This window comes from Panthera onca, chromosome A1, assembly GCF_046562875.1.
Source record: "Panthera onca isolate mPanOnc1 chromosome A1, mPanOnc1 haplotype 2, whole genome shotgun sequence".
Classification (NCBI taxonomy): domain Eukaryota; kingdom Metazoa; phylum Chordata; class Mammalia; order Carnivora; family Felidae; genus Panthera; species Panthera onca.
The window spans coordinates 99,793,344-99,810,616 of NC_138339.1; the positions used below are offsets into that span (position 1 = coordinate 99,793,344).

The window sequence follows — 17,273 nt, forward strand, 5'->3', positions numbered from 1 at the left end:
TACCATGTATTCAATATTATATTTTTAATAATTATTAATATTTATTAATTTATTAATAAAGTATAATGCTATTAAAAAGTACTCAGTATTAACAACAGTTGACTTTATGAAGAAGTTTTTTTGCAAGTTTAAATTGAGTCCTCTTTGTTTCCTTTCTAGTTTTTTTTCCCAGATTTTATTTTAAAATTTTAGTTACATGGTGTAGAAATTTATGATGACAATAACTTTGAAGAATTTTAGAGTTTTTGCCCCAAAATGTTTACTATGTGCCTACCTCCTTTGCTATAACACAAAGAACAAGGTGAGAAGGTTTGGACCATTCACAGTAACAATGACTGGGAGAGATTTTTCAATTCAAACTTGAAAACTGCAGGTGTGCCATTTTGGGTATTTCATAATTTTAAAATATGTTCTTTATATGTGTATATAAAATATTGAATATATATAATAGACATAAAATATCTTTATTGTTCCAGTAAAGAATTCCTGAGTGCAAATTTCTTCTTCTTTTTTTTAATGTTTATTTTTGAGAGAGAGAACATGAGCAGGGGAGGGGCAGAGAGAGAGGGAGACACAGAATCTGAAGCAGGCTCCAGGTTCTGAGCTGTCAGCACAGGGTCCGACGCAGGGCTCGGAACCACGAATCTTGAGATCATGACCTGCACCGAAGTCAGACACTTAACTGACTGAGCCACCCAGGCACCCCATTGAGCACAAATTTCTGAAGAGCAATATGATTTTGTCTGGACGTCAGTGGAAGATAGCCATAAGGCTGTTACTATTCCTGTGATTCATATAATCAAAGAATCCTCTTGCTGGCATTTAGGAAATGGAGCAGGGAGAGGGTCTTAAGGTGTAAAGCAATGGTTTGCAAACCTTATCCTGCATCAAAATCACCTGAAAAGCTTATTAAAATACATATTGCTGGACTCTAGCCTCAAAACATCTCATTTATTAGGTGTGTTATCTTTTGATATATAACAAATTCACAAACTTAGTTTAAAACAACACACGTTTTTCAACCTCATAGTTGCTGCAGGTCAGGAATTGGGTATGGCTTAAGCAGGTCTTCTGCTCAGTTTATTTTATAGGCTACAAGCAAGCTGTTGGCCAAGACAGGTCTTATCTGAAGTCTCAACAAGGGAAGGATCCATTTTCAAGCTCATGTGGTGGTTGTCAGAATTCAGTTCCTTGAGGATTTTGGCCAGTTTGTGGTCATCCTCAGTTTCTTCCTTCATGAGTTTTTCCAGCATGTCCACTTGGTTCATCAAAACATGCAAGTTGAAGGTGATAGTGCAAATTTGCTAGCAAGACAGAAAATGTTAGTCTCTTGTAGCCTAATGAAGGGAATGAAATATACTCTTGATATTGAGGTCTTCTATTGGTTAGAAGCAAATTATTCAAGAGGAAGGGATTATCTAAGGCCATAAATACCAGGAGATGGGGATCATTAGAAGTTTTGTGTTTGTTTTGTTTTTAAGTTAATTTATTTTGAAAGAGAGCACAGGCAGGGGAGGGGCAGAGAGGGAGAGAGGGAATCCCAAACAGGCTCAGTGTCTCAACCTTGAGATCACAACCTGAGCAGAAATCGAGAGTCTGACACTCAACTGGCTGAGCCACCCAAGCGCCCCAGGAGTTATCTTAAAGTCTGCCCTCTACAGTAGGCTTTTGGAGTGGGCTGGAGAATTTGCATTTTGAACACATTTCCCAGGTCATACTGATAACTGCTAATCTGGGACTACATTTGAGAACTACTGGTATAATGAATATCCTTTCTGTTTCATCACTCTAAACCTCAACTTTGCCTTATGTCTCACTCTGAAGCTTCTCTGATACAATTTCTACAGAAAATAACCTCCAGTTACCTGGCTTGGGGATGGGGACCTTGGTAAGAGGAATGGTTGCCAGACACTACAGCATTAGGGAAGGGAACTTGGATTCCCAACTTTTCTATATATGGTTTTTTGTTTTTTGTTTTTTGTTTTTTTTTCAGTCAATCTCTGCACTTCTAGCCCAGTTGCATGCACTCTGCCTTCCATGGTACTTGATGTCCTCAAGTGCTGGGGTTCAGGTGGACTCTCTTTCTCTATAATTCTTTTTGCAGCCATTTGGGTTGAGTCATTTCCCCCAGTCTACCAAGTCAGTTAACTCTTCTCTGTCACTAATTTTCTGATTCCCAAAAAGTTGTTGACGCCTCTGTCCTCCATTGTTTCCTCTTCTTTTGTCCTTATATGGTATTTAAAAAAATCTTTTACCATCATTTTAGCATGGTTTAGGGAAGAAATTAAGAAGGAAATATGGTTCTTTTGTTTTGTTGTTGTTGTTGGTTTGTGTGTTTTCGCTCCAACTTAGGTCTTTCTAACTTGTGCAAAGAAAAGACTTTTAAAAATCTTTGGGGACACCTGCGTGAATCAGTCGGTTAAGTGTCTGACTCCTGACTTTGGCTCAGGTCATGATCTCATGGTTCTTGGGGTTAGAGCCCTGCATCAGGCTCTGCTCTGACAGTGCAAAGCCTGCTTGGGATTCTCTCTCCCTCCCTCTCTCTACCCCTCCCCTGCTCATGCACACACACACCCTCTTTCTCTCTCAAAAATAAATAAATATATTTTAAAATCTTTGTATAATATTGTACTACATGCTTTATGGAAGAAAAACCAGTCAATAGGCCATAATTCGGTTTTTGGCATCTTCTGTGATCAGAAACACACTCACTGAGATAGAGAATAGAGGAGTTTTATAAAATCACAATTTGTTTTAAGAAAAATGTTATCCATTTTTACAGGACTACTGAGAATGAGAGGAGTGTAGAACTGTAGTAAGTTTGTTTTAATCTTATGATTGAGTAACTGTTAGAATGAATGCAAAGTAATGTGCTTAGATGCTCTATAATTTCTCCACAAGTTACATTTTAAAACAGTAATAGCAATGATGATATCGGTGTATGTTTTGTATAGTGTACCCTACTTAGGATATTTTAAGGAAGTTGCTCTGTATTTTCTAAGCTCCTTTGTAATAATCAGCATTTGGCAGAAAAGAAGCCTCAGTTTTGCTTGGCAAATTTTCAGAAATGAAAACAGCTGGAATCAATAAGAGGCATGCCAGAAGGGAAAGCCGGCTTCATTTGGCAGCCACAAGAGGAAATTTGTCTCTGGTGAAGGCTCTAATAGAATCTGGAGCAGATGTGAATGTAAAAGATAATGCAGGTTTGGATTCTTTAGATTTTAATTGTCTTTATCACTTGAACTCACTGAACTACACATTTCATCCTCCCTCCCAATTTTGATCCCGGCTGCTAACTTTGAACTTTCTTTTTTATAATATATTATTTAGTTGAATAGTTAAATTTATCTTGGTTTTCTCTAGTTGCTAAAATAACCTCCTCTGAAGCAGTTTCTGACATACATATGGGAGCATTCAGAGGGAGTATACAGAATGGGGAGTAAGGGGGGCTTTATTTAGGCCTTTTCCTTAGAGGCCTTAATACTATTCTCTCACTTTGGAGAGAATGCCAATTTTTTCCCGTTTCCCTGTCCCTTCTCTTTCTCCTCTCTTTACATAGTTCCTTTTGTCTCTCTTTGTTAATTTTAATTTTAAGCCTCCATTTTTAAATTGATCTTCTAACATTTTGCTTAAGCACAAACATCGTGTGAGGAATTAACAGAGGGAAAAACTCAGAGGTTGACTTCAAGAATCATATATCATTTTAAAGAGATAAGTGACAATGCAGTGATACAAATGAGAAAGTCAGACATGATCGTACTCTATTTTAATATCTGAGGTGAAAAAATTTAGTCCCATTTTATGTTCTCTGAGTCTTTTCTTTGACCCTTGTATCAAGAAATACTTTTTCCCGAGATCAATTTGTTGACAAAAATGAAACACATTTTTTTAAGTTTATTTATTTATTTTGAGAGAGAGAGAGCTGGAGGGGCAGAGAGAGAGAGAGAATGAAAGGGAGAGAGAAGTCCATGCAAGGGCTTGGATGTACGGCTCAAACGAACGTTGAAATCATGACCTGAGCCAAAACAAAGAGTCAGATGCTAAACTGACTGAGCCACCCAAGCACCCCCCAAAATGAAACACATTTTAAGGTCACAGTTTTCAGTATACTTTCTTGTCTAATGCTTAGTGTATACACATTTGAATCAATATAGATACTAATTACATTAGTGCAAATAAACTTAAGAATGGAGATATTACATGAATGTTGATTTTTAAGCAGCAGCTTGTTTGGCTTTTTCTTTTTTCCTTTTTTTAGGTTGGACACCACTCCATGAGGCATCTAGTAAGGGATCTAATGATACAATTGTAGAGTTGTTAAAAGCTGGTGCTAATGTTAATTGTGAAAATCTAGGTGGGATTCTGCCCTTACATGATGCTGCCTCCAGCAGTCATTTAAAGGTACAGTGCATATCAGATTGCATTCCTATTACTTTTCCTTAGAAAAGTGAATGAAGAAAATGAAGATATTTTAAACTGAGCACTAATGTGATTCCTTAAATGATTTTTAAAACTACTTAAAATTATAAATGAAAATAAGATATTGTGTATAGATTGGAAAAATCATATTTCCTAATGAATCATTTTTCCATTGTCTCTGTTCATAGAATTCACATGAGTCAGAATAAAATGAAAGGGCTCAGGGTAAACATAGGTTATAAATTTAATACGTTTCATGTTTATTTGTCGTAAATGATTGGCTCTTGTGCATAAGAGCCTAATTATAGTGATGATACATGTTGACAGACTTTAACTCAAAATTTCTCAGTGGGTTTGAGGTTTCAAAAAAATGGGTACAAATGAATGTTGCTTGTTCCTGAGGATTTGTTGTGTATTTTTCTCCTTTGTTTCTCTTAATCAGACAGCCATCACAAGAAAAAATTACTAAGGTAATTACTTCAGTAACACTGAATCTCACATCTATACCTTAAAATTCCTAAGATTTTTAGACTCATCTTTGTTTGACAAATCTGAGAAGACTTCTGTTGTTATCAATAGGCAGTACAGGTTTCAGGAAAAATCACTGACTTTGGAAAACAGTTAAGGAAACCACTATGAATAACAGTATTAAAACCAAGGTTCATGTAAAAAATACCTTGAACGTCTCACTAACACCAATTTATCTGTCCCTAGATATTTTTAAAAGCCTGCTGATTTTTTTGTTAATTTCATGAAAGCATATTCCCACTTTATTCAGTTTAAAGGTAGTCATGTGAAGGAATACTATGGAATTTATGATTTGCAGAGATAAGAGATATAAACTAATGATTAAGAATAATACCAGATGGGTGGGCTAATGTCCAGAGTGGCTGCTTTTGACCAAAGAAGCCCTTTGGTCCCTAAGATAAAGTCTCAAGGTTATGTAGTCATGAAATGGAAGAAAGGAAACAGGAAGAGTCATTAGATCAGTGAACTTACTGGTTATATGTACAGGAAAAGGCCACTTAAAGTGAAACCACTTAAATAAGGGCCAAAATTTCATAGTAGGAAAATCAGGTTTTTAGACATTATCCTGAAAAATGCAATATAAAACAAAGAAAATAAGGAGGTCCCCGGTACCACCCCTATATTTTAGAATTTATTAGAAGGACTTCTAGAGCTCAGCATTCAGTGGTGCTCATAGCTAAGATTTCTTACAGCATTGTTGTAAGGATATGCAGCAGACTGGACTTAGCTCATGGGCCGTAGTTTGCTATTGCTCGACCTTATGTTAAGGCAGTATAGACAAAGTTTGCATTTAGAGTAACCTTCCACATCAGTACTGCCTTTATTTTAAAGAGAAATGTTCTATTTGAAAGAAGGAGGTGGTATTTTTATTTTTTTATTTAAAAAAAAAAATTTTTTTTTTTAACGTTTTATTTATTTTTGAGACAGAGAGAGACAGAGCATGAACGGGGGAGGGTCACAGAGAGAGGGAGACACAGTATCTGAAACAGGCTCCAGGCTCTGAGCTGTCAGTACAGAGCCTGACGCGGGGCTCGAACCCACGGACCATGAGATCGTGACCTGAGCCGAAGTCGGACGCTCAACCAACCAAGCCACCCAGGCGCCCCAAAAGAAGGAGGTGGTATTTTTAAAGATATTTTAATTTCTTTGACTCTGGTATATTGCCAGCATCTTTCCTCACATCTTCCTTCATTTTCCCTCTGTGTGGCAGTTCTTTGATCAGTGGCTCATTTTATTTCTAATTTCCTCCCCTTTGTCCCTATTTCTTTATCTTGAGATAGAATATTGATAAATTAGAAAGATTAAAAAGAGAGCAGGGGAGGTAAATATATGGTATTAGAGACCTAATCAGTATCAATTCTATATCCTATAAAGCTAATTCTTATATTTTATTTTTTTATTCTTGCATTACTGCATGAAAAAGTTACTCAACAGCCTATTTTTTCCAAATTTTAAATTCTTTTTAAATCTTCCTTTCTGCTTTAAGTTATTTTCCAAAATGGTCCTGTATTTCACCTTGTAAAATGAAGAGGAAAAGGAGAGTGAGAGAAAAAGATACAAAGTGGGTGAGGATGGACATCCATTTTCGTACCAGAAAAATTAGGAGGGACAAGATATGCCCTCCCCTCTTAACAACTACAAAGTGAAAAAATATATAAAATAGCAGTTTTGAGACATTGTACAACATGCAGCACAGGACATTCTTCTCCTTTAGAGAAGGGAAGCAAATCCTATGGTTGCCCTACCATATGGACTAGGTGTCTCCAGGCAGAAACATAGGAAGAGAGAAACAGCGCTATGGTCTCAAGTTCAGAAGATAGAATTTGGAGTTTAAAAGTCTCCAACAGCTAGAATTTATGGGGCAAAATACCAGAGAGAAAGGATCTGCACAGAGAACTTTCCAGAAATTTGAAGGAAAACCACCTTGATTCTTGGCTGATCTACAAATATGTTTAAGAAAACCATGTAAAGGTTAGGCAAAGAGGTAGCAGGAAGAAGGATTGTCAGAATCATCGCTGGAGCTTACAGGGGGCTGAGTAGTTTATGTTTGCACCAGCCAGAATGGTAGGAACTCATAAAACATGGAAACATCAAATAGGTATTTCTTGCATAGTTGAGTCAAATTAGTTCTTTCTCTGGATTCACCTTAAAATTTAAAAGAAAATATGGGGCACCTGGGTAGCTCGATCAGTTAAGCGTCTGACTTCAGCTCAGGTCGTGATTTCACAGTTCATGGGTTTGAGCCCTGGGTCAGGCTCTGCTGACAACTCAGAGCCTGGAGCCTGCCTCAGATTATGTGTCTCGTGCTATCTCTGCTCCACTCCTGCCCATGCTTGGTCCTTCTCTGTCTTTCAAAAATAAATAAACGTAAATTTTTTCTAATGTTTTAAAGAAAGTATCAAAAAGATCCTACTGATTCCCATAACCTAAATGTATCCCAGAACAAAGCCTAACAACATCTAAGGGAGTACAGTAAAATTCAGCATTCAGCAATATAAAAATCACAATGTCTATCAACCAGTTCAAAAAAAATTGTTTAAATAAAAGAATATAAAATATTACCTATAAGCAGGCATAAAAATGATCATGCAAAACAGACCCAGAAATGACAGATAATAAAATTAGCAGAAAAGGATGTTAAACAAATATTATATTACATACTGTACATGGCAGGCAGAATTCTAAGATGGTCCTGAAAATTCTCACTCACTGACCTATATACATTGTGTATAATCCCCTCCCTTTGAGTGTGAGTGGGCCCAACCTAATGAGGTAAATCCTTTAAAAGAAGGAAAGCATCAAAGTGAACCATATGGCAAGGATCTGCAGCTAGCTTTTAGAAGCTGAGAGCAGTCCCTAATCCATAGCCAAGAAGAATACAGGAAGCTTAGTCATAAACTTTCAAGGAAGTGAATTATGCCAAAAAACTAGTGAGCTTGGAAAAGGACCCTAAACCTTAGGTGACTATCACAGTCTATGCTGACACTTTGATTTCAGCATGGTGAAGAATCTGAGCAGACAACCCAGCCATACCACGCTCAGATTTCTGACCTACAGAACTGTGAGATTATAAATTTGCATTATTGCAAGCTATCAGATTTGTAGTAATTTGTTATGCAGTAATAGGAAACTAATACACTCTGTTATGTTTAAGACGGTGGAGGAAAACAGAAACAGGATGAGAATAGAAATGGAAGGTGTAAATAAGACTCAGACTATGAGAGATGCAAATAAAACATGTGAAATGAAACATTCACCAAATGGCTTGGTTAACAGCATATAAATACTAAAAAGTAAGTGCGTTGGATTTGAGGATAAAACATTAGAAATTATACAGAATAAAGGGAGAAGAAAGACTGAAAAAACAAAGACAAAATAAGAAAACATCAGTGACCTGTAGGGCAATATCAAGTTATATTATACATATCTATATCTATATATATCTATATAGATATATCTATATAGATATAGATATATGTATACCTATATATCTATAGGCATATACTCCCAGATATATGTCTGTCTATCTATCTATCTATCTATATGTAAGCTTAATCCTAAAGGAGGGGGCTGGTCAGAAAAAAATATTTGGACAATAAAGACCAAACTATCCAAATGTGATGAAAACAGTAAATCCACAGAACCAAAAATCTTACCAACTTGCCAGTAAAGGAAAAATGAAGAAAACTGTACCAACATATACCATAATAAGATTGCTGAGAACCAGTGAAAAAGGGAGAAACAGAAAGTTTGGGGAAAAAACGTGTATATAGGAACAAATAGAATGGTAGCCAACCTCTCATCAGAAATTTTACAAGCCACTAGATAAAGGAGCAACATCTTTAAAAAGTACTGCAAGGGGCAATGAACTTGTTAACCTAGAATTCTGTACTCAGCAAAAAATCTTTCAAAAGTAAAGGTGATGTTGGCAAAGATGTGGAAAAATTGGACCTCTCATACATTGCGGGTGGTAATGTAAAATGGTGATGCTGCTATAGAAAACAGTCTGGCAGTTCCTTCAAAAAGTTAAACCAAGTTGCCATATAATGTAGCAAATTACTCCCAGGTATATAGCCTAGGAACCTGAAAACATATGTTCACACAGAAATTTGTATATGAATGTCCATAGCACTATTTCCCAAATAACCAAAAAGTAGAAACAACCCAAATGTCCATCAGTGGATGAGTGTATAAACAAAATGTGTTATATCAATAAGATATTATTAAGCCATAAAAAAAGAAGTACTGATACATGCTACCACATGGATGAACCTGAAAACATTATGCTAAATGAAAGAAGATGGATACAAAAGGCCACATACTATTTTATTAATATGAAATGTCCACAACAAGCAAATCCATACAGGCAGAGAGTAGATTAGTGATTCCCAGGGGCTATGAAGAAGAGGAAATGAGGAAAAAAGATACACCATGAAAACAATAATCAAAAGAATGAGTGACTCTGGAAGCTTAAGACAAAGTAGATTTCAGAGCAAGCATATTGTCAGGGATAAAGAGGAACATTGCATAAGTATAAGGGGAATATTTGACCAAGAAGGCATAGCAATTCTGAAAGTGGGTGCACACAGTAATGAGTTTCAAAACAAATGAAGTAAAAGCAGAATTGAAATGGGAAATAGGGGCACCTGGGTGGTTCAGTTGGTTGAGCATCCAACTTCGGCTCAGGTCATGATCTCACGGTTCATGAGTTCGAGTCCTGCATCGGGCTCTGAGCTGACAGCTCAGAGATGGAACCTGCTTCAGATTCTGTGTCTCCTCTCTCAGTCCCTCCCTCTCTCCCTCTCTCTCTCTCTTTCTCTCTCATATATACATTTTTTAAAAAAGAAATGGGAAATCCACTATCATAGCTGTCAATTGCAATTCTTCTCTTAGGAAATTCTTCTCTTATACAAATACACACCAAGAGACACACTTCTTTTTTGCCTCACCCGAATTGATGAGGTGATCTGCAAGATTGAAGGGCTGGGAGAGGCTGGGGACACAGCAGCAACGGCTTAGAACTCACCAGCTTCTGTGATGCTGCTAACTGCTCCACAGTTGTTCCAACTAACCAGTTTGTGGACTCCAGGAAGCCTACCTATAGGTTGTTGGAGATGCCTCACCTGTAGAACTCCCCAAGTAGCTCCTTGGATCTCCCTAATGCTCTGCACACCTCACCTACGTACCCCTTCTACTACCCTACTCTGTGGCCAGCTCTCTGTGTGCACTCTCGTGGGCAGCAAAAGTAAGCCTTTGCAGACTTGCTAGTAATCCAACACAGAAAGTTCAATTCTGTAGGATTTCAGGGGACATTTTAGAGAACCCCCCCTTGGAAAAACAAACAAAAGCCAATTGGCCTGGCTTCATGGAATCAATAGAAGGCATACAGTTTTAAGAATCCCCCCCCCCCCCAAGAGAAAACAAGAAATGTGCAGCAAATACATATATAGAAAAAATCTAAGAAAACCTCAGAATCCTGAGATGGACTGACTGGTGAAGATGTCTCTTTCAAAGCTGGTTAGGGAAGATTAGAGGATGTGACTGTCTCTTCAGATGTGAAGATGGCAATGCAAGACTTCAAGGAACGTTAACAAATCAGGAAAACATGGCTCCAAGAAGGGAACACAATAATTTTCCAGTAACTGACCCCAAAGAAATGGAAATCTATGAATTGTCTGGCAGAGAACTTAAAATAATGGTTTTAAAGAAGTCCAGCAGTCTACAAGACAACTCCGTAAAATCGGGAAAGTAATACATGAACAAAACTAGAGGTCCAACAGAGAGACAGAAATCTTAAAAAAGAACCTTTTGTTTACATAAAGATATATACTCAAATGTTCACAGTGGCTTTATTCATAATAGCCAGAAACTGGAAAGAACCCAAATGTCTCTCAACTGATAAATAAATAGATGGATACACAGATACATCATTAAAAGGAACAAACTATTTTTTCTTAGAAACATCTTTACTACAAGTGTCCATTAATACCACATACATTGCAAATGATATGTAATTTCCATTCCCTGAAGTAACACTCTTCTCATCATACCTAGCAAGTAGCATTCTTAGAAACATCGTCATTACAGGCGTTCCTGAACACGTCTGTCTGCGTGGCAGAATAGGTGTAACTTCCATTCATTGTTATAACACTGTTCCCATACCAGCTAGCAAGTAGCCAGATGAAACCATCGATACAGCAATATGGATGAATCTCAGAAACATCATGCTAACTTAAGCCACACGCAAAAAAGACTGTATACTGTATGATTCCATTCATCCGAAATACTACAAAAGGCAAAATTTATAGTGATTGAAGCAGATTGCTGAGTGCCAAGGGCCAAAGGGAGGTGGGAAAAGATTGACTGCAGAGAGCCATAATAAATTTTTTTATGATGATGGAATGTTTCTAAGTCATGGTTGTCGTCGTGATTACCCTAGTAAAGCGGATTAAAAAAAAAAAAAAAAGTTAAGCAAGGGGCCTACTTTCTTGGTCACCTAATTTTTGTCAAGCTCTTTGCTCCTCAGGTCCACCCTATCTTATTGCCTGGAGCTGTCTGTTAGCCATTCCTGTTTAGTGCCTTGTGGCTCTGTAGCTGTTCTCTTAGGCATTACTGAAAAATAGCTGTTCAGGGTCCCATTCCAGTGAGCTCAGTTCTCTGTTTCCTCAGAACTAATATATTAAATGAATCCATGTTAATACATTAAAGGTCAAGGCCTGAGAGGAAGGGCTCATCCTAACACACAGAAGAGTCATTATTTATATGGCATAATTTATAACTCTAGAAAAGCTTCCTTTGTTAAAAAACAAAACAAGCTTCCTCTCTCCCCCATATAGTAGTGGAAAGAGGGTATAAGGAATCTGTATTTTTAAATAATTCCACAGATGACTTTACTGATCACTCAGGCTTAGAAACTACTGGATTGAGGTACTGCTCACCCCTTCTTGTAAAAACAAAACAAAATGCCTTTACTCAGACGGGACTCCTTTCATTAAAGACCCACTAGTATAAGATATTTGACAAGGGCTCACATTTAGTTCTCAAAGGTGATAAAAATGAGGTTCAAATGGTAAATAAACTTCTTCAAGGACAGTTAGTAAGTAGTGGGATTGAGTTCTATATGCTTGACTTGAAAACAAATGTGCTTTCTTTTATGCTATGCTAACCCTGGGCTGATGGAACAAATGAGGGGCTGTCCTTGTCATCTTCACTGGCCCATCTGCTCCTAAGTATCTCTGCTTCTCCATACCTGGACATAAGGAGAAAGAGAAAAGCCACTGACACATAGTATGTCTCTATTTTTAACAAAATCCTGGCCATCTTTTCTTGATCAGGTTTTTCAATGATTTGAATCACTTTCCTCATGCAGATGGACTCATTGGCTATTGCTCACTAACTGACTTATACTATAAACTAATTAGTAACATCTTTAACTTTGGTCATTCACTAATTTCTAATATGCAACAACTTTGAGTTATTCAACTTTATATTCTAATATAAATGAATTTGTAAGTTTACAAAGTCATTTATATTAGAAATCACCCTCCACCCAATGTCACAAGCTCTTTGACCTCAGTTTCCTCTTCCTTAAAATGATGGGGTTGGAGTAGATTCTAAGTTGCCTTTTACCTTCAACATATAAGTTATTTAGGACGCATAATAGACGTGCATAGGCATTATTAGGAGGGTTATGGATTCTCATGCTAGCTCATAAAATTTCTTAAACAAGTAACATACCTAAAATATAGTAATGCAGGTTGGAGGAAGACAAAGAGCTCTGTTAAAGAGACAGAGTAAATTTTGCACCTCATTTTACCTATATTTGCTTCTTAACTGCCCTGAAGGCTGCATATCTGGTACTTTCATGTCATCATGTTTGGTTGTCCTGTGAGGACAGATCAGGCCAAATCAGTGGATCAGTTTACAGTTGTCATATCAAATTTAATCAAAACTTTTCTTGACCAGAGTTTGCCAACTTTTTTGATAGCTTTTTATACTTTGATAACTTTTAATGGTGGTGTCTTAAAATGAAAGCAGAAAGGTGTCTATAGAGATAACCTTGGGACAATATCTTCTAGGCAGCTGAGATTCTACTACAACATGGAGCAAACCCAAATCAAAAGAATCAAAAGCAAAATACTGCTTTGGATGAAGCAGATGATGAAAAAACAAAAGAGCTGCTGAAATCTTATGATGCTGTTAAGACTGATAATAGAGACGAAAGTAATGCTACAGTCACTGGTATGTGTGGAAGTATTGCCTGCTCTTTTATACAAGTGTATGCCTCTGCTTAGAAAAATAAAACCTGCAGATTTATAGTGTAAATTGTTTCATGCCTGGGGTAGATGTTTTATATGTTTATTAAACTCTTGAAAAGCTTTATTTATTTTTAGAAATTAGCATTTCCACGTTTGGTTTAATTTATATACCATATGATCCTGTTGGTTTGGAATTATGTGTTGAAATGGAGCCCATATTATTCATTAAACCATTATTAATCTCTAACATTGGGTCTGAGATAGAGATGTAATTGAATCCACAGAGATTGGCTTACTCGTAGAGGGGCTGGAAAAGGTTGACATTATACTCAATCTTTGGAAGTAAGATTCCATTACTTCAAAATTTGTAATGGTACATGTGAAAGTTGGACTGATGCCAACTTTTCAAGAATCTCATGTTCTGATGCCAGAATATGAATTTGTTAAGGAAATATACATGTATACGTATGTGTATGTGTGAATATAGTGTAAAGAATATTTCAAGGGAATGTACAGCCAGGCAAAATTTTATGAACCATTTTTTAGAAATAGTTTGCATTTAAATAATATAATGAACTATCTACAAGAATTAGGCATTCAGTGAACACTAATTTAGATACCATACATTTGTTGAGCACCTGCTATGCAAACTATGTACTTGAGCTTGAGGAAGTTCCAGTCTTGTGTGGAGATCAACCAGAAGACAAACAGTTAAACACAATTTATTAAATGTTGAGGAGAATGAATTGTTCTTCCTTTTCTGGCCTGCTTGACTCATACAAGAAACCCAGGAACACATCTACCCTTTCTTCCAGTGAGGCAGAAAGATTGGGAAAAGAACCCCTGTCACTTTTCTCCCAGCCTATACTATCCTTAACAACTGTTGATTTTCAAGAGAGGAGTCATATTACTGTTACGATTGGTCAGAGCCAAGGATAATCATTGTCTCATATTTTACTACTGAGCTAGATCACACGTAGGTCAAGGTCAAGACTGATACAAGGTTTCCTCTTTTCATTACCTGCTACCATATGGTAAATATATAGGGTCAGAGCCTTTCTTAGAGCCCTAGCCATGTATCTCTCCCTCTCCACAGCCGTATTTGGAGTTATTGGGCACTCTGTTATGAAATGCTGTACCAATTCCCACTTGTCTGTTGTTTCTTGTGTGTACATTTCCTTGGTCAGGTACACCGTAAAGGGATGAGGGATGTAGGGGAACAATAGTTATATGAAGAAAGGGAATCCAGAATGGGAAAGGATCAGAGACAATGAATCATAGACGTAGTGGTTTAAGAGCATGGACTTTGGAGTCAGATCCGATTTCAATACTAGCTATGTGACATTAAGAAAACTTCCTGAGGGGCGCCTGGGTGGCTCAGTCGGCTGGGCGTCCGACTTCGGCTCAGGTCATGATCTCACTGTCCGTGGGTTCGAGCCCCGCGTCGGGCTCTGTGTTGACGGCTCAGAGCCTGGAGCCTGTTTCAGATTCTGTGTTTCCCTCTCTCTCCCCCATTCATGCTCTGTCTCTCTCTGTCTCAAAAATAAATAAACGTTAAAAAAAAAAATTAAAAAAAAAAAGAAAACTTCCTGAATCCCTCTAAGCTTCACTCTCCTCTTCTGTAAAATGGATAGAATAAACTACCTGTCTTACATGGTTTGTATGAAGATTAAATAAGATGGCTCAGGAAGAGTTTGACATCTAGCGTGTGATAAGTATTCAGTAAATGTTAGCTGTAATTAAGCAATTGAGAATAAACAATGAGATGCTGACCCAAATTAAGGTATTTTAGTAATTGTAGACTTAAGTTATTCTTTCCATTCCTGTCACCATTAAAATTGATAAAATGAAGCTAAATTTTTACACATTCTTATTATATTTTCTAATTTTAATTTTTAAAGTCAAAATTTCTGCTGCCCGACCAAAAAGACATAAACAGTGTTTTAGTGACGACTGCAAAAGTGTTGATCCACCTTTTCTTTCACACAGAGAAAAAACAAGAGAAAGCCATCCTGTGGTGAGTGAAGTTGAAATCCTTTAAATTTTCAGCTTAGAAAATGCCATTCTTTGGGCTAGTCAGTCATTAACTGTTGGCAGTACTCTTTCCATTTTAAGAATGCACAGGTTGAAAATATTTTTTGTCACAAGAAAGTAAGATAGCTAATTGAACAAAATGAGCCAAGAAAATATGTTGTGTAGTTAACTCACTTATCTGCACTGAATACAGAATATGGATTAGCTGCTATTGTTTACACCTAGGTTGGGTTCTTTAGCTACTTCTAGTCCCATGGACCCTGCCACTATCATAGTGTGTCTTCACCCATCCACTCCCAAAAAATGTCTGGGATTCATAGTGGGTAAAAAAGACACTGGACTCCAGACAGAAAAGAGGAAAGCAACCTGGGTTAGCCAATCTGGATATCACATGGTTTATAGTGGTAGTGTTTGCTGTATTTGAAACTCCTCATATAAAAATATATTTTTACAAAAATAACATAGTAGTTGCTCAATAAAAAATATGTTAATTGATAAGATTCGTGTAACATGATAAGAACACAAAGGTTACTAGAAACTAATTTCTTAAGTGAAGTAGCATCCTCAATGAAATACTATTTTGAAGAGAAGTTAGACTTCTCTTATATGCTTTCTGTTAGTCATTGTAGAGAAGACAGTATTATTCTTTGAACTTCAACTATTGTTAATCAACTAATTTATAGCATAAATATTTTAAGTTGTATTAAAACTAAATTGCATTTGCCTTAGCACTTTGAAAATGATTTACGTTGGTTCCTGGTATCTGTTAATAATGGACAGAAAGTCACCTGTCAATCTAATTGTCATTCCCTTATAGATAATCTTGTAGCTTTTATGTTCTCCAGTTTCACTAAGTTGTGTCTAAATGTGGAGCATTTTATTAATTAAACTCAGGCCTAGAAATACTCCTTTAATGTGAAGGCACATTTCTCATTTGTATTCCAGAAACTTTTAGTCTTTATACCTTTGAAAATTGCCTCTCCTCCATCTCAGTAATTTTCTTTTTTCTTTTTTTTTTTTGAACTTCTGTTTAGATGTTGGTTAGACTAGTCTTAATATCTTCTAGTATCTTTTTCATATTTTCCATCTCTTTAACTTTACACACTATATTCTGTGTACTATCCTTTGACCTCTCTCCTGTTTAGTTATTTCTCTCCTCAAATATTTCTCCTCTATTTAACCCATATTTCTACTCTCTTTAACTCATATGTTGAAACTTTAATTTAAATGACTCTTTTTTATTTCTAGAAATTCTTTGCTTTTCGAATTTTTGTTTTAAAGAAAGAACAAAATAAAACTAAAAGGAATTTTAAGTCTCTTCCTGAGTCTCACATGATAACATGATTCTTTATGTGGTTTTTAATTTTTTGTTATGATTTCATTTCATTGAGGACTGATTACTATGGGAATTTTGGTGTGCCTAGGCTTCGTGTTTAACATTTGCCTCTTCTGGGGCCCTTAGAAGTTTATCAGCTTCACACAAGTTTTTATGCTCCTTTCTCAGTTTGAGTTCCTGAACCACACAAATTATATAAATTTAGTTCTTACACACATGTGTAGTATAGGCTTGAGTCTCTGATTTTCTTTTTTTTTTTTTTAATGTTTTTATTTATTTTTGAGACAGAGAAAGACAGAGCATGAGCAGGGGAGGGGCAGAGAGAGAGAGAGAGACACAGAGTCGGAAGCAGACTCCAGGCTCTGAGCTGTCAGCACAGAGCCCCATGCAGGGCTCGAACCCACAGACTCTGAGATCATGACCTGAGCCAAAGTTGGATACTCAACCGACTGAGTCACCCAGGTGCCCCTAAAAAGAAAACCAACTTTAAAAAAGAAAAACTCTGCTGCAAACCTGATCTGTCTTCCCTTGTAAGGGACTTTTTTTACCTTGCTGCTTTCATGATTCTCTCCTTGCCTGAGTATTTTGTGAATTTGACTATGCTATGCCTTGTTGATGGTCGGTTTTTGTTGAATCTAATGTTCAACATCACTCATCATCAGGGAAATACAAATCAAACCACAATGAGATACTACCTC

General features: G+C 36.7%; 1 protein-coding gene across 1 annotated transcript in view; it reads left to right on the forward strand.

Annotated features, from left to right (window-relative positions):
* Nucleotides 1–17,273, forward strand: part of LOC132680408 (ankyrin repeat domain-containing protein 31) — a 128,403-nt gene that overhangs the window by 67,734 nt on the left and 43,396 nt on the right. Inside the window, exons 15-18 of the mRNA XM_078448944.2 lie at nucleotides 3,066–3,203; nucleotides 4,259–4,401; nucleotides 13,026–13,188; nucleotides 15,107–15,222. Coding sequence (XP_078305070.2) covers nucleotides 3,066–3,203; nucleotides 4,259–4,401; nucleotides 13,026–13,188; nucleotides 15,107–15,222 — 560 coding nt within the window. The remainder of the gene's footprint in view (nucleotides 1–3,065; nucleotides 3,204–4,258; nucleotides 4,402–13,025; nucleotides 13,189–15,106; nucleotides 15,223–17,273) is intronic.